At 52.9% G+C, this 22,145-nt stretch overlaps 1 protein-coding gene across 1 annotated transcript in view; it reads right to left on the reverse strand.

Moving 5' to 3' along the window:
* Window positions 1-50: 50 nt before the first annotated feature.
* HK1 (hexokinase 1) overlaps window positions 51-22,145 on the reverse strand; it is a 62,340-nt gene continuing 40,245 nt past the window's right edge. The window contains exons 8-18 of the mRNA XM_088019922.1: window positions 18,261-18,416; window positions 15,599-15,832; window positions 13,208-13,512; window positions 11,703-11,851; window positions 11,247-11,366; window positions 9,786-9,881; window positions 8,198-8,297; window positions 5,461-5,644; window positions 3,514-3,669; window positions 2,470-2,703; window positions 51-943 (exon numbers count right to left, since the gene is read on the reverse strand). Coding sequence (XP_087876048.1) covers window positions 799-943; window positions 2,470-2,703; window positions 3,514-3,669; window positions 5,461-5,644; window positions 8,198-8,297; window positions 9,786-9,881; window positions 11,247-11,366; window positions 11,703-11,851; window positions 13,208-13,512; window positions 15,599-15,832; window positions 18,261-18,416 — 1,879 coding nt within the window. The 3' untranslated portion in view covers window positions 51-798. The remainder of the gene's footprint in view (window positions 944-2,469; window positions 2,704-3,513; window positions 3,670-5,460; window positions 5,645-8,197; window positions 8,298-9,785; window positions 9,882-11,246; window positions 11,367-11,702; window positions 11,852-13,207; window positions 13,513-15,598; window positions 15,833-18,260; window positions 18,417-22,145) is intronic.

The following is a 22,145-nucleotide window of genomic DNA, read 5'->3' on the forward strand; positions in this document are numbered from 1 at the left end:
CCAGGGCATGGCCTCCCACCTTCTCCGGCCAGCAAGCATCACTCGGGGTCTTTGAATTGGTACAAAGTTTACTAGGTCATACAACGTGGCTCACAAAAGCAATGGGGAATTCCAACGAGGGCACTGTTTGTTGGTTTCGTTCCTTTTACCCAAACGGAGACAAGACATTTTCCCGCAGAACTGCCCACATCCCCCCACCCCCAAGACAGACAGAAGGCAAGACTGTCACGACGTGGCTCTGACCAGTTCCACGGACACACGACTCAGTGGCACGGACACGTCTCGATGGGAACCTCGGGACGCCAGACAGCAGCGGGGGCTGGGACGGGAGGAAGCCGCTAAGATGCCCCTGGGAGGAGGAGTCCCGGCAGTGTCTGCTGGTGATAATACATTTCACACGGGGGTGGGTCCCCAAGGACGGGCTGCGGAGGCCCCTAAGGCCTGTCAGATGGCGTGACTTTTCATCTTGGGCCAATAAATAACTGTCGGACGAATGCAGAAACTGGAAATGGGCGCCACTACACTTCACACGTGGGGAGCGGACGACCAGGTTGAAATCGGATCATGCAGAGTGGCAGGGCAGGCGAGGAGGGGCCTGAGTGGGGAGAGATTATCAACAGCACACGCTCTATTTTGTACCCTACGTTACGCGCCAGTAGTTGGCTTGCGGCCCCTCCCCGCTGTGGCGGAGGCGGGCCCTGGCGCCGGCGGCTCCCGGCCCAGCTCGCTGGGAGGCACGGGGGTGGCCGCCCGAAGAGAGACGTGCCAGAGGGGCAGCAGGCCGGGGGGCTGGCACCCTTAGCTGCTCGTCTCTTCCCGGAGCCGGACGCCCACTGCCGTGATGAGAGCAGCCCCCTTGCCGCTACCGTCTTCGGACAGGAGGAAGGACACGTTACATTTGGGGGACAGTTCCTTCACGGTTTGGTACATGATTCTGGAGAAGCTGAGAAAGAACAACACACGGAGGAGGAGGGTAAGTGGACAAGATGAGAAGAGACGCTGGGCGCGCGCGAGGACGCCTCAGGACCCTAACGACAGGGGACAAGCGAGACGGGAGGGGCTTCTTGGGAAGGGTTGGGGGGGACACCGGATCTGCCGCCGATCCTATGGCCCCAGTTTTCGGCAGGGAGAAACAGCTGAGAATCCAAACAGATGTGACTGGACGGCTTATCGGGACCAGGGCAGGAATGACACACAGACACACTCATCCCCCAAGCCCGAGGCGTCTGGGGGACCGGATACCGAGAAGGGTGCCAGGGCCTGGCCCCCTGAGATCCCCAGCCCATCACCAGCCACGGCCCAACACCTGGCCTCCGAGGCCCAGAGCGGTAGGCCCCCGGTGAGAGAGAACCTCAGTGACAGGTGACTCTAGGTTCACACACTGTGTGCTGACGGTGACACAGGGCCAGGTTGAAGCAGCTCAGGGCGATGGAGGTGACACGGCCTACCCGCTGTGGCACCCCTGCGAGGGCCTGCCCCACGCCTTCTCCGCTACCTTCCGGGCCTGCCCGTGGCCGTCAGCCCGTGAGGACGAGGGCGCTCGGCAGCTGGGCGGCTGAGCATAGCTTCCACGTGATGGTGGGGCGTTAGAGCCAAGCGTGTATGGCTCCAAAACCTAGCTCTGAGCCACGGCAGTGTGCTGCCCCAGGTGACAGAGAGGACAGCTACGGAGGTGGGGAGACGGGTGCAGATGCAGCAGGGCAGCTGGCTCCCTCCCCAGCCACAGCCGTGAGGTAAGCAGCAAATGCCTACACTGATGTGGGTGAAGCTGCTTTTAAGGAGAGTGACATTAAGGCCCAGTTTACCAGGGATGGTCCCAGTGTAATTATTAGTGCAGTCTCTTCACTGGCAAAAGCGCCCCAGTTTAGACAATACATAACAGGGTCACTCTATTCATAAGGGGCTAAGCTTTGGGATATGTGGTCGATCAAAGGGCAGGTGGGGCCAAAGATCCTCCTTCAGCACAGAGTGTCAGACCCTTGACCATAAGGAGCCCACTCCCCATCCCCCTTCCTGCCTTGCAAGCCTCTTGAGAAACTGATTTAGCAGGTGAACAAGACAAGGTGGCCTCCTCCCTCTGTCCTTCACTCCCTGTCCCCACTTACCAGACACAGCCTCCTGGCCGGGCTGCAGCTACCCAGGCGCATGGGTAAGGCCACATTCACCCTTCCCTCGGACTCTGCCTGACCTAAGGGGGCCCCAGGAGGAGTGGGGAGAGGGACATCTGTGCCACTGGTGTGAGCTGAACCAAGTGAAGCCACTCCTCTCCAAGGATCTCAGTTAAACTTCAAAGCAGCTCATCACCTGGTCCCAGAGAAGGCCCAGTCCCTAAACGCACAGCCTTCGGGTCAGCTGGGTCCTGGTGAGGAATTCTCCTGCTGCGACTCACATCCTGCTGTCCCATAACCCCCATCAAGGGACCTCAGCAGCCCAGGACGCCCTGCCCACCCAAGCGGAAGCCCCACTCACTGCGGATGAAGCTTGTAGAGTGTTCCATCCACGCCCACAGTCACATTGAGGTGGTCCAGCCCTCTGTTCTCGCGGATCTTATCCACCACGGCAGCCATGCCCGCACCACACAGCTGTGCAGCCCTCTTGGACACCACCCCGCACACGGTCTTGACCAGGATACTGTCGTCACAGGTGCTGTTCAGGCCCAGCTGCTGGAGGATGGCCCGGACCTGGAGCAGCGCTAACCGGTCACTGCGGTGGACAAAAGCCAGAAGGCTGGATGAAGCGGGGCCCTGCAGAGCAGCCTGGGAGCCGACGCTGGGGGACTAGCCCCAAACCACCGTACTTACCATGAGTAGGGTCGTGGGGGCTTCCTTCCTCCAAATCAACATTTATTTTTATTAATTTATTTCTTTTTTAAGATGTTTTGTTTTGTTTTTTTTTTTTCAAGTAACCTCTACACCCAGCCTGGGGCTCAAACCCACAACCCTGAGATCAGGAGCTGCATGCTGAGCCAGCCAGGCGCCCCAGCTTTTACGACCATTCTAAAAACAAGGCGGCTTTTGCTTTGACAGAGCACCCTGCACCTCCTCTCACAGCTCACCAAGGAAGAGGGCAAAGGCAGGGAGGAAGCGATCACCGCACACAGGAAAACAGAAGGAAGGCACGCTTCCTGGGTGACCAAACGGCCCGATCCCAGGCTGCCTTTCAGATGAGCACAGGTGGGACTAGACCTGTGGCTCTTGGCTCTACTGGACTCAGCGCCCTTCAACACAAGTATCTGTGATGCACCTTTATCCTGAAATGGAGTCCATACACCTGACTTCTACACCTGACTTCCAAATATACATAATGCTCCAACATAAAGCATGAAGAAAAGGAAAATCTTTTATAATAAAATTATATGATTTCAGTATGTAGCTGCTCAGGGCCTACTACTCCAGAGGGTTAGAAACGTCCTCACAAACGACAACGTCCCGTGAGGTGCCTCCCCGCCCATCACGACCCTCCCTGGCCACACGGACCTCTAACAGACCTGCGGGGACGCCCCTCATCACTCACCTCTCAATCTGGGAAAGATATTTGGTCTGAAAGATGCCCCGGGTCTTCAGCGTCTCAGAGATCTGCCCTCGGAAGAGGAACCCCTTCTTGGTGAAGTCGATCAAGATGTTGCGGACGATCTCACCCAGGTACATACCGCTAATCATCTTCTCAAACCTGAACCAGGAGCAGGGGCTGGTGTCTACGTGAAGCCTTTGGTCTCCCAGTAGCCCCGCGGGGACATCACCAGCCTGCACACCCAGCCCTGTGCCCCTCAGCAGAGGCAGAGGGAGGCCAGGAAGGGCTAAGGGATCCTCAACCCTCCCCAGGATCAGAACCGAAATCACCAGCCCTCACACCTAACTGCTGGGCCATCTCCCTTCTGCCTTTGGCCAGCAGAACCCCACTCCGGCTCTTAGCTCAAAACTCTCCTCCAAGAGGCCTGTCCTTCTCCCCCCGACCGGGTTCTATCCGCCTGTCTCAGGCTCCCATATACCCTCCCTTCCCCGTCACAAGGCCCACGGGCACACTGCCTCTCTTGGCCCGGCAGCAGAAGCCTGGAGAGACTGGAACCCGTGTCCCGCTCAGCTTTGAGGCCCAGGGTCTGCACAGCCCAGCGCTAGGCTCTCAGTCAAATGCTCAATAAATATCTGCATAATAAGCAGACAACCGGTCTGAGTCTTAAAGGGACAAGACGACAAGGAGGGCAAAGTTCCCATTAGATTTCTGGAAGGTTTTGAAAAAGCCCAGAGTGCTGGTCAAGCCCCCAGCACGGGGAGGAAGCCACCCAGGCTGGAGGGTTCGGGCGGCTGCCGTGCTCCGGAGGGCAACCTGTTCTGGGCCTTCTGACTCCTGCCCTCACCACGCTCAAGTCCCAGTGTCCCCAGGCTGGGAAGAGCCACTGGACACTCCGGGGGATGTCAGGCGCGCCACAGAAAAAACCCAGGAGATTGCACTATTATTATCGGTCCTCATCCAGTCCCTCTCACAGCGTGAAGGACACCAGCTGAGCGCAGTGCTGAAGGGGTTCTAACCCCCTCCACCGCCTGCTACCTCCCTGCCAACCAACGGGGTCTATGGTAGGCAACAGGAGCTGGAATCGAGTGACACTGATCTTCGCTATGTCATTTTATGATTATCATCTATTTACGGTAATACTGGTTTCCCCTTTTTTCTCCCTTGTTAAATTTAAGTGAAAAACAGAAGCTGACTTAAAGAAAACCATTAAGTAAATAACAGCGTAGGTGTCTCTAGAAAAGGCAAAAATCTTGAGGGTGGCTGGGGAACAAGTCTTATTTGGGAGGTGCCATCCCCCCCAGTGCTTCCTCCTGCTCCTGGCGACACCGCTTGGACCAACCCATCCCGGCGATGGCAGAGGATGACCTGCGTCCTGGGAGCCCGAGACAAGGAGTCCTCGCTCTGTCTGCAGGGAGGACAGACACTGCCGTCTCAGGCAGGGTGTCTGGGACCCAGGCTCCCACCAGCCGTGAGGCGGTGCAGGAGGCTGGGGAACGACGAATGGAAGCCCCCACTGGCCACATCCTAATTCACCGTGCCCTCTGACAACTGCAGGTCAAGTGCGTTTTACTTCCACCAAACAAAACAAAAACCTGCTGACCAAAGGTTTCTATTAGTCTGATGGCGAAGAAGCACAGAGCAGTGGAAAGACCAGAATGTTCCAGAATGAACACGGTCACTGAGGGAAGTGGTGTGGCCGCTGCCACCCTGTCCTCTGGGCAGACTCCCGGCAGAGGAGGCACCTGGCCAGGACATCAACCTGGCCCACGTGTACCACCCTCCTGGCTCTCTGCTCTCCTTGAGCCAAAAGCAAAGGTCAGGAGGGAATCGGAGCCTCTGTCCAGACTCCACTCCTACTAGAAACTTCTTCTGTTTTAATAGGCAGAACACAGCCTTCCACCCTCACCGTCCTGGCTCCCGTACGTGTCCCCCTCCACCAAGCAGAGTTACCTTTGTTTCCCAGCGTTTAGAGAATATTCATCTACCAGTCTGTCGTAGATTGTTCTGATATCATCTAGACACCCGTTGTCCCCAAAGGCACCCCACTCCATGTTGATGCACATGCGCCCATCATTCCCCTCCAGCATCTCGACGTTCTTCATTTCTTCCATGTAGCAGGCATTGCTGCCGGTCCCTGCAACACACGAGGAGGGCAATGAACGGCTGAGCCGTGCGGCCTGGGGTTGCGGGGAGGGCCTGGGGCCGGGGACTCCACAGAGAAGGGGTACATTTCTGAGATGAATAAAGCAACAGCTTTGCTTTCCTACTGTTTCCCAGGAAAACCTCGAAACAGAAAAGGAGAGTCAGAGTTAAACTACCCAGAGAGCATCTGATTCACTTACTTTATACCAAGACGTCAATATTGAGAGCCTCGAGCGTGTACCTGCCCAGGCAGGGCTCTGTTTATTTTTATAGAAGACAGTCAGACAACAAAGAGCTATGTCTTCAATGGCAAAAGTTTAGGCAATGTTCAGATTGGAAGGATATTTCTTTCTCTCTCTCTCTCTACACACACACACACACACACACATATACACACAACTGTATACATACACGTGTATCTATAAAATACTACATTGGGGGGTCGTCTACCATCACACCATGGATGTCCACTTATCTTTACGGATCAAACATGGTCATGGACTATGCCGGCCCAGTCCACTCTCCCACGTGTTTCAGAATGAAGCCCACCGCTAGTTCAGGGAAGGCCAGTGTCCCGAGCACGTCAGTGGCGCCTTTCCAAAGGTAATGGTGCCTCGTCATTTTGATGTCACAGCCCTCTTTGAAAACCTGATGATTCTTCTTGGATGCACACACTGCACACACACACTGTGACATACAGTTCCCAGGGGCTCAGGAGCCTGGGCTCTCGATCCCTGAACTAGCCAGGCTGTGGCCCTGCAGGGACTGGCCTGGAACCACCAACAGTTTGCTGTTCTTGTCCCTGAGGAGCTGAGTACAGAAACTGAGAGGAAGCGGCATATAAAACGTTCACAGCAGTTTCTGTCGCCATGACATCCAAGCCTGTGGTCATCGGCCTTGTCTCAGTGAATGGACTAGAAAATGTAAAACCAACCAACCAACCAAGGAATACTTCGCCCAGATATTTTAATCTGCACCCCAGTCACCTGGGGAGCTTGTTAAGATGCAGGTGCTGATTCAGAAGATCTGGGGTGGGGCCTGAGACTCTGCATTTCTGACACGCTGGTTACACTCTGCGTGACCAGGCCCCAGAGCACCACCAACCCAGCCTCGGTGGGATGCAGGCGGACTTCCAGCCCCTTTGGGGGACACAAGGCAATCCCCACTGGCCTGACCAAAAGGGCTTGGATTGTTTTCGTTCCCTTTAAAGAAACTTCCATAGAATTCACAGACGCTTCTCCCTGTGTCACTGGATTGTTTGGGGTTTTTGTTTTCTCAGCTCCCTTTCACCCCAAAGTGTGAAACTGAGAGAAGAAGAGCCCCCAGAAACGGCCAGGGGTGCACAGAAAGCCAAAACACAGAAATCATACTTCTTGCCAATGGGCATTGGGAGCAGAGATGGATGGATGGAAGAAGGAGAAAGCGGGTGTGCGTGCAGCCCGAGGTGGGACAACGTCCGCCCCACTGGTTCACTCTTCCCCCAGTGCCAGGTGCCAGGAACAGCTAATCAGGCGGCCCTGAACTGGGCAGGAAGGCCAGACCCAGCCCTGAAGCGGGGGAATGTGCTTTGTCACTCTGGATTTGCATGTCACACCTAAGCCCATTCAGAAGCAGAGGTGCAGGGGCTGGGTGGAGACAGAAAGCCTTGCAAAACAAAGGAAGAAACAAAACAGCCCTTGCGTCAAGCCCCAAAAACCTTACACGAGCAGCCGCTCCCCAGTTTTCAGAATTTCCTTAGGAGCCAAAAATGGCTTCACAAATGAAAAGGTCTCCCGAGCACGAGGAAGGCCGCCTTCAGGGGCCTTATCCCCATCTCCCAGGCACTCAGCAAAGGGTCTGCCCGGCAGGGCTACCAGCCCTCCTCATCCAGGTAGGGCCTGCAGGGGTTGGCCATGAAACAGGGCCTTCTCCCAGCATCCTGACACCAGGCGCAGGCTCAGTGGGACAAATGGGTCTTCTCACAGCCCGAATTGATGTGCTTCAGGAAACGTGCTCTCAAGTCCAGACCCCTCATGTGTTTGGACCATAAGGGAACCCGCAGAGCCAACCTCTCTGCGACCCACTGAAGTGGTTGGGATTGCTCAGAGACAGTGGCTGCCAGAGGCAAAATGGTGCCCAAGACCAGTCTCTGGCCCTTGCCCACAGTCAGGGGAGAAGGAGGGCTCTGTTGCCTTCCCAATCGCAGGCTCCCACCCCTCAACACCTGCCTGGTGGCCCTCCCTATAAGCCCAGTAGTTGCCCTGATGCCGAGGCTGGCCCCAGGTACTCCCACCCTGTCCACCCAAGCCGTGTGAGCCATCTGGGGCCTCATCCAGGGCAGCTCCGTTTTGACAATCTGGTCACGAGCCTTGGGGTGAGCTGTCAGGGGAGCAGAAAGTCCCCTGACAGCTCTGCAACCTCGGTCTAAACTCTGGAGGCAGTAAGAGGACAATAGGGACAGATACAGTGGCCCTCACAGAGGACTAAGCTGCTGGCTCATGGCCCCACAGAACAGGAAAACGCAGCCTTCCCTGCCCCGAAGAGAGAGACGTCCCAGGACACCCACCTACGATGAGTCCAACCTCGCAGGTAGGCTCCTCGTAAGCACAGGTCATCATGGTGCCCACCGTGTCATTGACCACAGCCACCACGTCCAGGTCAAATTCCTTGGGGAAGAAAGGGACACAGCTTTAGGGGAGGGACAGCGCTGCCTGATGCCTCATCTGAAAGAGTTTCCTTACCAGCCGTTAAAAAGGTAGTAAAATATTCCTTCACTGACTAACCACCTACTATTAATGATGTATCTGACACTGGAGATCTAAAGAAAGGAAGCATTCTACCCATTTCACAGATGATGCCGAGTACCAGAGAGGCAGCCTGGAGGGAACTGTTGAATGGAGAAAAGATGAGGGACTGTGGCCAAATAGCTCTCTCTGTCAGGAGTTTAGAGGGTTACAGCCTTCCCGAAGGCAAAACGGAACTACCAAACCCATTCCTCAGAATCTGTCCTTCTGAAATAGCCATGCAGGTACACAAAGACGCTTACTGCATGCATGGTTTGCAGGGACCAGAAAGAGAAATAACCCAAATATAGATCAAAAGGGGCGATGTAAGACACGGGTTCCAGCAAACACTGGACTGCTATGCGGCCACGGCAAAGGAGGAGGTTGGCCCCTATGTGGTGACAGGACAAGATGCCTGTTTCACATTAAATGAAATAAGCAAGTTGTAATAGAGGACATCCGGTAGGATTCCCGTTACAAGATGTGCATACGTGTGTTGGTCTCTGCACAGAACGTAGGTCGGGAGAATGCTAACACGAAGAGTGGGGACATGGGCAAAAATAGGTCAGCGGGTTTCTTTCGAACGGGATGTAAGTTGTCTCGCATACTCTGCCAAGTGCAACCAATCCCTCTCTCAAAAACCCATTCACGTCAGCCTTCCCCACTGCCTGGGGATTTGGCTGCTCTCCTGAACTAGAGGCGTTTGAACTTTTTTTTTTTTTTTTTTAACGAATTCCCTCATTAATAAGTCAGATAAAATCTTTCAAATTTTCCATTTTATATTTTGTCAATGTCCTCCAGCCAAAGACCACCAGAAACACACCTGCAGTCAAACAGAGCTGGTAACAGGGACTGGGTGCCACACGGGCGACATATCTTATGGGGCATCTCGGAATGGGTTAGAAAGCACCTACTCCAGGATTTGAGCCTGGGTTGGGAGTTTCAGGGGGTGCTCAGAGTGGGGCTCGCTCTGGCCTGGAGGCTGTCTGGAAGCAGGGCAATCCTGAGTGTGTGCTAAGTGCTGACGGGAGTACAGACTTGGCTCCTTCTTGTCTAATTCCATCAGTTATGGAGTGACACTCCGTGTTCAACAGGAGGCCACCAAGGCTGACAGCGCCAGGCCGTGCCCGGCCGCCGGGGGCTGCTTTTCTGTTTTTCAAGCTGTCAGAGAGTCATGATTTTACCTTTCTTAAACCATCCTTTAACAACACAAAACTGTTCACCTCCGTTTTACTGCTGACAGTGTAGGGAACCCTCTTATCCAGGTCATGCACGCTTCTGTATTGTTTGAATTCTTTACGACCTAGCAAGGACAATTTTTATAATCCCCTGAACAGTGAAGATTTTTAAAAACATCCTTTTAATAGTTACCTCTCTCCTTTTTATTGCTTCCCTTAGTAATGTTGCTACATCGTGCCCCACGCAGTCAGTTGCCTTAAAACCCTTTGTCCAGGTGATCAAGATTCCCTGAAAGAAGAAAGGCACCAGGAGAGTCCTGTGTAATCAGCCCCTTCTGGGCAGAATATAACATTTCACTCCCTCCCTCCTGAGTAAACATCTGCTGAGAATTTACAGGGAGACTAGCTTAGAGCATCTGAGGCTCAAAGCAGTAACACAGAAGGAGCCCTCCACAAGGCCCGCCCCCTCCTAACCGTTCCCCATGGCAGTCTGGTCCATAATGCCCATTTCACAGATGGAGAAACTGAGGCATAGAAGGATAACGGTGGGGCCCCTGGTATAACCAACTAGTTCCCCTAAAGAACAGTATGCCAACAACATAAATGGAGAAATGCAAATTTTTAGTAACACTGTTACTGCCTAAAGTGAACTTTTGGTTTGAATGAAGGTGAACATTTGTTGGGTGTGTACTCAACTATGATGAATACAGGTGACAGTATATGTGAACTCCTTAAACAATGCAGACCTTTAAAAACTGCAAAATGCAAGTTTATATGGATCTAACTGCTGAGATATAAAAGGGCTTAAGAGGAAAAAGCCCCAAGTCAGCACAGTGAGTTGATTAACTGGCTTCCAGAAGCAGGTGGCCTGACCTAGCCTCCCTAGTGCTGCCCATCATTTGCCTTAAATCCCAAGGTTCCGTGTGATCAGATGCTATTCCGGGGCCCCCTCCCCAGCCACACCCCCACCTGTGACACAAGGAGGCACTCGTGACTCCTCCAGCATGACAGGCTCCATCTTACCTCTATGACTCTGCACAATCAGCTCCCTCTGCCGGGGTACCCCCCACCCCACCTGCCACCAATAGCCCTTAGCCCAGTGCTGAGCTGCGGGTGTAAGGCTGGGATCCTCCATTAGACTGTCGGCCTCCTGAGGACAGGAACTGTCAGATTCCGCTCTGTACCCTGCACTTAGTACTTGGCAGGTGCTCGAGCCCTGACCCTGGACCCTGTTTCATTCCACTTATTGAACATTTATTAAGTATCTCCTCTGATAAAACTCCGTGCTAGGGCATGGTGGGGGGGGGGGTAGGGGGACACAGGCCCTTGCTCAAGGAGCACCTGACATAGCAGAAAAAAAAGACACAATCACCAACAATTACGAAAAAAGTGCTATAACATTTAAAGGAAGAGGGAACACTGAGGAGGGTGAGATACTTGTGCCCAGGGGATGAGGAGGCTTCCCGGAAGAGGTGGGTGGGCCAAAGGATAAAAAACGAATAGAGAAGGGTTTCAAGATGAACTGGAGGGCATGACATAAAGCCTGGGTCAACCCACTGTGACGTGTGAGCCGTTTCTGACATCAAGGGGACAAGTGAGGCTGGAGGAATCCTCAAGGCCAACCCTGCCCCGAGCCTAGAGGAAAGAGACTTACCGCATCCAGGCTCGTCTGCTTGCAGGGGAATGAGAACGTGAAGCCCAGAGGCATTTTGGGGCCTTTGATCCCCATGTAGTCCAGGAAGTCAGAGATGCAGGAGACGATGTGGTCAAACAGCTGTAGGAGAAAAGAAGGGATTACCCGTGCTCTCTGGCTTCCTGCTTCAGTGCATGAGTACAAGGGCATGATTCCATGCGCACACACACGCACACACACGCACACACAGGCACGAGCATGTGCACACGCGCTGACACATGCAGAGCAAGTACCGCTACAGGAACTCTGTAGCCCCCTGGGCAAGCCCAGCGTTGCCGAAGGTGCCTGATGCTTTCAGGCCACAACGACATGATGGCAGAGCTGCGTGCACCCCGTGGCAGGTTTGGGGGGACCATCGATGCCACTGGACATGTGACACACATGTGCCATCGTGGAAGAAAAGCCAAACCGTCTCACCTCTTCCCCGGTGCCCTGCATGATTTCAATGGGGATGGCATAGATCTTGTTGTGCATTTCCACCGTTCTCTTTTTCCCACTGCGGATTTTCACCAGCAGGACACGGAAATTTGTTCCTCCAAGATCAAGGGCCAAGAAGTCACCATGCTCTATTAGAGTCAAGAATGTAAAGAACATCAAAAACAGCTAAGTGGCTCTTGGCAGCCGGTAACCCCAAGACTCGAGCCCCCATATTAAATACAGGGGAGAAGCTCCAGCTTCTGCTGCCTCCAGCACACGGCTCAGGCTCGGGGAGGGTGGGCACAAACTCACTGGCCACCACGACCTTCAAGCCACACTAGAAGGACAAAAGACCCATGGATGAACCACCTGTCACAATAAACAAACAAAATTCTCCAGGGTTACTGAAAAGCATGGCAACAGTGACCCGATTTTAGGGATGCCCTCACAAAAATTAGTCCTTTATGTCTATGTGTAGCGTGTGCGTAAAAATGTGCACAGTCATTCTCCTCCCTGTACTTTTCCTCTGCAAAGTGACTCTGCAGTTCTTCCCATCAAAAGATGGAGTCTATTTCTCCTCCCCTTGGCTCCAGCCCAGCCTTATGACTCACTTTGGCCGACAGAGTGTGGCAGAAGCAAAGCTGAGCCAGTCCCAGCCTAGGCCTCCAAAAGGCTTTGAAGTCCTTCCTTTCTTTCATGGACCCTGGTGCTACCACGTGGACGAGCCCGGCGGCCTGCTGGAGGATGAGATGCACGGCCAGGCACTCTTGCACCCTTGCTGAGTGCCGACTGCTGGACGTGTGAGCGAGGCCTCCGAGCTGACCCCCCCAGCGACTGCAGACTCATGAATGCGTCCAGCAGAGACCAGCTGAGCTGGGCCCAGAGGAGCATTAAGAGGTGGTTGCTGTTTTAAGCCACTAGGCTTGAGGGTGGTTTTGAATGCAAGGATATAAAACAATCATAAGTAACTTACACATGGGACCTAATTCATATCACAAATTTGATTTCAAGGACCCACCAGAGAAGCCCCTCAGCATCTCCAGAGCGCTCAGCAAGGTCAGCACTAAGGGCTGAACTCTGTTCTCCAAATCTGCCTGGAGCCCCAGGCCCCTGTCTGCTTGCTGCACACCACGTCAGGACTTTTGAAGGGCGCACTGGGTATCTATCCTTCTGCTGGTGAATCTGTCTGTGAGAGAACCTGCCGCAATCCCAGCGTCGTGGGACTGGCCCAGTTTCACTGTTTTAAGCACACTTTCTGATTCAGAGCAGGACTGTGGTTTTAGAGATGGTGCTTGCCTGGGAGGCCAGATCCAGGGCAAGTCAAGGGCCCTGAGTCACACAAGGGGCAAGTCAGTGGTAAAAATGGAAAGCAGAGGGCTTTGAACGCATTCCTAGTCCTTGCTAAAATAAACGCATCCGTGGGAGATGCGACTTCCCTGCAGCCCCACTTGGTCACTGGTGGGAGAAGCGGGAGGGGTGTGTCAGCCCCCGGCAGAGGCCCTCACCGGTCCCATCTGGAGTGCTCCGGACAAAGGAGGGCAGCATCTTGACCACGGCCTTCTCGTGCGTCTGCTTCCTCAGGCCCATATCCATCTCAGCCCGCATTCTCTTCTTCACCTCCAGCAGCATGTCCTTGGTGAGGCGGAAGTGGGCCAGGGTCTCCTCAATCTGTCGGTGCTGCTCCGCCAGGCGGTAGGCCACCGCGGTGACCATGGCGGCCCCTTTGCCGCTGCCGCTCTCCGAGAGGAGGAAACGCACATCGGAGTCGGGCACCAAGCGCCTCAGAGTCTTGTGGAAACGCCGGGAAAACCTGGGGGTGGGGCGGGGAGCAGGCCACAATAGTTAGACTAGAGCCATCTCTCAGGAAGCTCTGGTTCCCCTTTCTTTTCCCACACCTGAATTCCATGCTCTAGACCTGATTTTCTCATCACCCAGGTCACACACGAGCACTGTAGAAAAGCTGGCAGATGCAGACAAGTAAAAAGGAAAAATGCAAATAGCCCACAGTCATACACATTATGACATGACGATCAAATACAGAAAATTCAGGGTCCAAAAAGGGTTCTGTCCTCCACCATGACACGGAGCTAACAGCACAGTGATGTCCGGAGCCTGGTGTTTGGAAGTCAGACAGATCAGGAGACAGGGACGAGCTCTGCCACCCGCATCAGGTGACCTTGGGCCTGTGACTTAACCTTGGAGTCCATGAGGATTGACAGTACCTGGCAGAGAGTGGGGCGGTGAGAACTAAACAAGTTCGTCAATTGCTTTGATTGGTTACTGGCTCCATAAATAATCACTCTTGTTTTTTATTTTCACTTGCCCATTGCTTCCGCTCCCAAGAGTCGGGACATTCTTTATTGGCTAGAAAAGGACTTTAGGACTCAGTGAGACACAGAACCTCCTCAAAGTTTATGGTCTGTCATAAGTATGGAAAGCTGCCTGCCAAAGGAAACAGGGAAACCAGAACCCCAAAACATCAACAGTGACCAATGCCAGGGGATAGAATGAAAAATCACTTCTGTTCTCTTTGTAATTTTTTGAACTATCTAAAGTTCCTATACCAAATACATGTGACTTCTGAACTAGAACACATTTAATCAAAGTTATTCGTTTGACATGTGATATTATAGATGAAGAGTTCGGGAGGTGGCTGGTGGTGACTGGTTGCACAACGGTGTGAATATGCTTAACACCACTGAACTGTATACTCAAAAATGGTTAGGACAGGAAATTCTATAGTGTGTATTTTACCACAATTAAAAAAATTTTTAATGTGATGTTGCAAATCCCTTTCTTGTCCAAACATTTGCCAAGAAACCACCCATCCCTGAAAAAGATAGCTAGTTTCGTTATCAAAAATTTTAAAAATACTGGGGCACCTGGGTGGCTCAGTCGGTTAAGCGTCTGCCTTCAGCTCAGATCATGATCCCAGGGTCCCAGGACTGAGCCCCATGTCGGGCTCCCAGCTCAGTGGGGAGTCTGCTTCTCCTTTTCTCTCTGCCTCTGCCCCCTACTTGTGCTCACTCTCTCTCTCAAATAAATAAAATCTTAAAAAAAAATTACAAGTACTTTAAAAATACAAAGAAATAAAACTATGAACCTAACAGATAAGGACATGTAATGAGCTCAAACCCTACCTGCTCAGTAACAGAACGGTTTCCACTTAAGTCAACGTTCACTTAACTGTCTCTAGAACTGGCTGTCAAGGTACCACAAGACCATTTCACATGCACTTTGTACACAGAGTGGCAAAATATGAGGTCTTGTGCAAAAAAATCACATCCCAGGCAGCTATTGTTAATAGTATATGAAGACTCAGAATTTCATCTTTAAAACTGCACAAGCCATGTTCTCGGTCCCACAAAAGGCTTTTGCAGCTAAGGGGTTCAATACACAAGAAGGCAGCATGGTAAGGAGCCCCTCATCGCCAACGGGGATCACTGACAACTTGTATCTCCCTCCTGCTCTCAGATGCAAAGCATCAACAAGCTGCCCATTTAAAAAAAAAAGGCACGTCTGAGGGTTGGGGGGCTCTTCACAGGAGCTTCTAAAACAAGAATGTGGGCATCGCACCTATGACCCAAACTATAGTTAGGATGGAGGTCTCTGATGCAATATGAATAAGCAAGAGAATTTAAGATACAGACATATTCCACCCAGTGTTCCTGGCAGCCACAGAAATCTCTAACAAGACCTAAGAAGTGAGGGGCAAATGACAGTACAGAAGCAACACCAGGAATACTTCTCAAGTGGGCAATTCTGACCTTTCTGCCCAGAGCTACGTATTGTCTCATATGCCAAAAACCTCCACTGGGTGCAACAGTCTGACCTTTGGGGGAAGTCCTGAGCCTAGATGGGCACTGAGTGCCAATGACAGCAAAGGGCAGACTCACTGTGGGTGCGTCTTGTAAAGAGACCCGTCGACACCAACCGTGGTCCGCAGCCTGGGTGTGCCCTTGTTATCTCGAAGGCGGTTCAAGATGGCGCCCAGCGTTGCAGCCACCAGGTTGGCAGAGCGAAATGAGACAATGGTACACACGTGCTGGACTGAAATACAGTCGTCATCGGATGGCTCCACTCCCAGGCGGGTCAGGATTTCTTTGGCATTGTGGAGGCCTTCCTTATTCCTGTGAGGTTAGAGGCCAATAACTGTGAGTTAAGGACCACACTGGGCAGTGCAAAGCACTGAGGGTCCAGAGTCCACCCCCGTTCACCATGGGTGAATGACGGGATGAAGACAGTCAAGTGCCTGAGAAGAACACACGAAGGAGTCTCCTCCATAAGAAATACCAGGTAATAAAGAGAAGAAACTGTACCGGGCTGGGTTATGACATGCCAGGGACACGGAGAGAAGGGAGGTGAGACATTGCTGCCTCCACCCCAGAGCTTTGTGCTCAGGAGATGCAGACAAATCTCCTGCTCTTGAGGTCTGTGAGCTGTCCTGGGATGCTTACACACCTTTCCTTGAGGTTTTCCATGGAAATTTTAATTTTCTGCATACCTGTTTTGTGTATCTTTTGTTGGATTCATCCCGAAGTACTTCAGGATTTTGTTACTATTACAGATGGTATGGTATAGACGGCATATATTCATATATATATATATATATATATATTTTCCTTTTTTTCACCCTCATGTACCATAGTAACATAAGATGTTTAACAATGGGGAAAATGGAGTCAGCAATATACAGGAACACTCTGTACCATCGTTGCAATTTTTCTAAGTCTAAAAATATTCTAAAATAAAAGACTTATTTAAAAACATACATATTTTAATTATTGCCAATATACAGAAATACAGTTGACTTTTGTATCTTATCTCCAGACAACTCCCTAGCCTCTTGTTATTCTATTCACGTCTCTAGATATTTCTGGTGTCCCACACAGACAATTAACATCTGCAAATAATGATAATTTTACTTCCTCTTTTTTTTTATTCTTATGCCTTTTTTTTTTTTTAAACACTGGCTAAGACTCCAGGACAATGCTAAATAAAAATGGGTGATACTGTCTTACTGCTGATTTTAAAGAGAACGCTTTGAACATCTGCCTTGGTAGGATGCTCAGGTTTTGCTGAGACAGCCTTTATGACAATAGATGTGTTTTCTTGAGCTAGTTCAAGTGGGCTTTTGCTTCTTGGTAACCAAAGAGCCAACACCAGAAGCAGGCCAAAAGGAAGGTAGGCATTTCTTGAGTCTGTGAATGACTGTGAAGACATGTCAGGAGGCTCTTGCCCCCTCCCTCTGCAGTAGTGAGCCGGGAGGCTTGAGAAAAGAGACGGCTGGAAACTGGGTATCATGGCGCCCTGCCGACAGTCGCTCTGCTCCAATAGCTCCTGAAGGAGAGTGATCCGAGGGTAAATGCCCAGGGATGTGACAGAGGAGTGAGTCCACATAAACCCCTTCCAATTCCCACAGCCGCCTCCTCTAACTGCAGCCCACTGACCTGCATCTGCTCCCAGGAGCCTGAGCTAGGAAGCCACCAGCTCGATGTGAGTCTCCAGCACACAGCAGAGCAGTGGGAACGACAGCTTTGTGCAGAGATGAAAGGACATCTCTAGCACCCAGCGAGCCCTATCTTTTGGCAGGTGGCCTCACATGGCTGCATGTCTGTCTCCGAACCAGGAACAGAGCTTGGTGGCCCACGGAGGCCAGCCACAAGAAAGGAGTCCTTCAGACTCAGAGGCGCCCAACCATGTCAAACTGCCCTGGGACCACGTTTACCCTCTTCCCTCTCAAGGTGCAGGCCCACAAGGCACAGCTGGGCCAGAGAAGTCTGGGTTTCTCATGGTGAGGCCGGAAGGTAGCAGTCAGGTGGCTGGCTGGACTGTGCACCCCCGTCTATCTGCCCTGTCTCAGCTGTTAACCACAGTTTCTCAAACTTGTGCCAGGGAACACATCTGGCTGTTGTTAACAGGTGAGAGAATGGGGGGCAGGCAGTGGGGAGGGCATTTCAGGCACCAAAGGAGTTTGGGAAACTGGAGCACCTGGGTGACTCAGTCAGTTAAGCGTCCAGCTCTTGATTTGTGCTCAGGTCATGATCTCAGGGTCGTGGGACTGAGCCTCGAGTCAGGCTACACACTGGGCATGGAGCCTACTTGGCTGCTTGGGATTCTGTCCCTCATTCCTGCCACCCCCTGCTCACATACGTGCTCTCGTTTGCGTGCTCTCTCTCTCCAGAAAAAAAAAAAAGGAGTTTGGGAAATTATAAGCTAACCAAAGTGAACTGGGTTTTCTTTGATATGGTAATGAATACTATAAATCTCTCAATGGAGAATAAATATGCAATATTTCCCAATCCTGTTAGCCACAGAACCCTTTCTTCAGGGAACACCCAATTATCATGAGGTCACCAAGGGTCCCTGGAACAGCGTCTGGAGAAGGTCCTCATATGTCCCAGGGGGCTTCTGAGCCCAGCACCCAGGCTCAGTGAGCTCCTCGTTCCCCGCTAGAATCATTGGCTCCCTGGACTCTAATCTCGCCCGTGTGCGCAGGCAGGCAGGGGCTGGGGGTGAAGTGAAGGAAAAGAGAAAGCCCCGAGGGGCAGCACCTACTTCTCAATGGCTGACACATCGCTGGTCTTGAACTTCCCCCTGGTGAGCAGCTCCGGGGTAATCCGCCCTTCAAATAAGAGGCTCTCCTTGGCCATCTTGACCAGGATCAGTCGCACCAGCTCCCCCAAGTACATGCCACTGACCATCTTCTCAAACCTGTGGGAGAAAAGCGGGTGACACTTGTCGGGTCCTTCCTACGTGCGTACCCCTGGGGCGGCTCACGAGGAGTAAGACAGACAGGCAGGCAGAAGGGAGAAGGCACTACCTCGTCCTCCCAACCTCACGGTCTCACCAGCAGGCAAAACCGCACACCTGTGCCACTAAATGACGAGGGGACGGCAATGGGGGAGGGGGCATCTCCTCCAGACCCCACACCCACCGCCAGGTGGGCAAAGGAGGTAAGCACCATGGGGCACAGGGGCAGGCAGGGAAGGCTGCCTGGAGGTGAGACTGGGGATGACGAGGAGGCCCCCAGACAGAAATGCAGAATATGATCATTTCTTATAAGACACTACACTATGCTTTTTTAAGGGGCTTTCCTATCCAACCTCCCTGCAAGGGAGGTTCCCGAGTCCTGCAAGAGGAGGTGGCTTGGAAGTATTCTCTCTGTTTCCCAGCTCACAAAGGATGAATGCCTTCTTGGAGGGAAGCCTGAGTAGATGATGGGGCTGAAACACAGCCATTCCCCATGGGACCCCCGTGGCTGGCCACCTCCCAGGCATCCGTGTTCTCCTTCTCTGGCCAAAAGGACCAAGAATTTGCTTTGGGGAGCCCACTCCTCCCCCACTGACTTCACCCTCAATCCCAGGGGAGGGCTCTGAGTAGCTCATGTGCAGCCGCAGGCCCATCCCAGAGCGCCTCCTCTCTCTAGCCTCCTGGGGAGGCATGGGCTCTGGAACTGCAGCAGCCAGGTTGAGGCCAACGCTGCAGGAGAGAGGCGACCACGAACCAGAGCTCCGTGCCACCTCTGAGCCAGATTCAGACTCCGCGTGCTGGCTGAGCAGGGGCCAGGAGGGAGCCCCGAGGCGGACAGATCAAAGCAGCAGGCCCTCACCCAGGAGCCCAGCTGGAACCCCAGAGCCGCCCGTGACACAGCAGAACCACCTGTTCCATTCAGAGCCGGGCCCAGGAGCCAAGGCTGCTTAGCTGAGCACCTGGCCCTCCCTTGCCCCAAGACGGGCACAGAGAAACACGGTTCTCCTTATTCCCGCTCCTGACGGGACCGGACACGATCGCCCCAGCCACAACTGTGTCGGGGATCCCTGGCAGAAGAGTGCCTCTCTGAGTCCCGGCCACTCAGCCACCACCCCAAGGACCTATGGGAACAGCCTCTGCGTAGCCCCGAGCCGGAATCTCAAAGCAGGTATAGAAGCCAGACTGTCTGGGCTCCATGCCGGCTCTGCCCTTGCCGTGCTCCTTGCTCCCTGGTTTCCTCACCTAGGTAATGGGGAGAACGGCAGGGCCTGCTGATAAGGTTACTGTGTGGAGAATATGGGTTCACAGGGGTGACACGCTACAATCTCAGCTCATCGTGAGTATGTGGCCTTGCTCTGCATCTCACGCTTTACTGAGCACTTCACGTGCACTAACTTACTCCATCCTCATTATAGCCCTATGAGGTGGACAATATCATTCTCAGTTTCACAGATGAGGAAACTGAGGTTCAGAGAGGTTGTGTCACTTGCCCACGGTCACAGAGCTAATAGGCAGCAAATGCACACGTGGAACCAGTTAAGCCCCAGAGGCTGTGCTCTAGGCACTGCGCCACTGTGCCTCTCTCATGGGCACCGCCATTAAATGGGAGCTATTACTGTCACGCTAGCGGCCAGCTGGCCCCACCCCGACCCTGTCTCTGGCTGCCGTCACTAGCTCACTTCCTCCCTAGGCAGCCGGCCCCCACTGGGCGATGTGACAACAGGAAAGCTTCTTCCCCTTAGCAGGAGCTCAGATCAGCCTCCTGGCACCTCCTACCCACTGCTTCTCACTTTGCCCTCTAGGGGCACTCAAAATGATCTCCCTTTTCCACACGACGTCTCTTACGTGCATAGATCCCGCCGTCCCCTTTTCCCAGAACCCGTCAGAGCAGCAGGACGAGGAAAAGGCATGTCTGATGTGCCTCGCTCAGCCCAAGCCGGAGGCTCACGGACACAGCAGCGCTCCTTCTCCACCGACACACTTCCCTCTGCTCCTGGGAACCCAGCAAGTGGTGACCTGCCTGTCAGCAGTCAGATGTGCAGGTGATACCGTGGCGCCCCCCGGCAGGCACAGGCAGGCCTGAGACCCACGGGGCCTGGGGACAGGCTGGGAGGGGCGGGGTGGGGGTCATGTTCAGACAAGGGGAGCGAGGACTTGAATGCCAGTCGGGAGTGCCCCTGGCAGCCAGGGTGTGCTCAGACCAGCAGCCCGGGCACAGAGAGCTGGGAGAGGTCTGAGGCCGTGCTCAGCGGGATCAGCAGTGTGCAGAGGTTCTGAAGAGTGGGCAGAGCAATGGGAAGAACAGATGTTTGGGGAGGACGGACTTCACCACCATTTGGGCCGAAGAATTCTCCAGGTCGAACCATCCTGCTGTCCTAGTCACCGCTGCTGCTGTTTTGTGGGGCAAGTGTCTCCTTGCATTTTGAAGGATGTGATAAGGAATCACACAGGGCAATAGAATTCAAAAGTCCAAACACAACACAGATAAAGAAGATCAAGAAGGCCAAGGAGACAGGAGGGGAGGAGAAAGAGAATTAAAAATGAAAGAAGATGGGACTCAAATCTAGAGTAGGATCTGGGTATGTGACCAGAATTTCAAAGGCCTCGAATACAAGGACAGTAGGGAGGAAGCTGAATATCTGACCCGTTTTAGAGAGCGAGCTCCTAACTCTGGGCCAGGCTGGGGTTGCTGAATACTCGGAGCTGTCCCCTGCTGTCCTGAAAGCAGCAGTCACCAGTGAAGGCAGGAACCACAGAGCTACCGTGCTCATGCCCTTCCTGGCAACCGGACATAGTCGGCACTGGGTGACGCACGCAAACTCCAGACAAAACGAATGAGTGGGTGTGTAGGGGTCGACTGCCCATCTGGGTACCAAGGGCCTTTGTGCAAATCCCACACACCTACATTTTCAACCCTGGCCACAAACTGTAATCACCTGGGGAGGTCTTAGGCTCCCGAGGACAGGTCCCAGCCCAGGCCCACTGAGAGTCAGAATTCGGAGGGAGGTGGATAGGATGAGGGGTGCCCGGGCAGCAGTATGTTTTTAAAAGGCCTTTATGCAATTCTGATACGCAACCAGGGATGAAAAAACACTCCTCCAGACCCTTCTTGATAAATGTTTGTCCATAAATAAGAGATGACTCTTAGACATTCTAGAAGCTCATTCTAAAAACTCAAACTTTCAAGTGGGGCAGAAAACCCTAAACCTAAACCAGATCAAAGCTCAACAAAGAGTCTTGGGTCAGCTTGTCCTATCCCAGTGCCTTAATTTCCCCACCAGTCAAATGGAGCTAACACCCCTCCCTGACAAGGAGGGCAAAATGGCTTTGAAGACCTTAGCATTGCACAGAAGACGACACAGGGAATCTCCAAAAGCTTAGGCAAGGAGCCTAGGAGAATAGCAAAAATATGCTTTAACAAAAAAACTCTTCTGGCCAGTAGCCTATTTCCAGGAATATGTGATGTAAGTCAAGAATTTGTCACCTTTTCAGCATTGTTCTTAACAAGACCTGACCTCTGGTGATCAGTTCACAGGGAAACATACTAGAGAAGATGAACTTCACCCCAACCTTCACTCTTTCACCCATTCCCCTATTTATTCACCCACCCATCTGCTAGCCATCCGGCCACCTCCCATCCACTAGCCATCCATCCATCCATCCCCAAGCCCCCATCCATTCATGCTCCAT

The sequence above is a fragment of the Eumetopias jubatus genome, unplaced genomic scaffold (assembly GCF_037043125.1).
Source record: "Eumetopias jubatus isolate StellerSeaLion01/CBP00866 unplaced genomic scaffold, mEumJub1_p1.0 scaffold_17, whole genome shotgun sequence".
In the NCBI taxonomy this organism is placed as follows: Eukaryota; Metazoa; Chordata; class Mammalia; order Carnivora; family Otariidae; genus Eumetopias; species Eumetopias jubatus.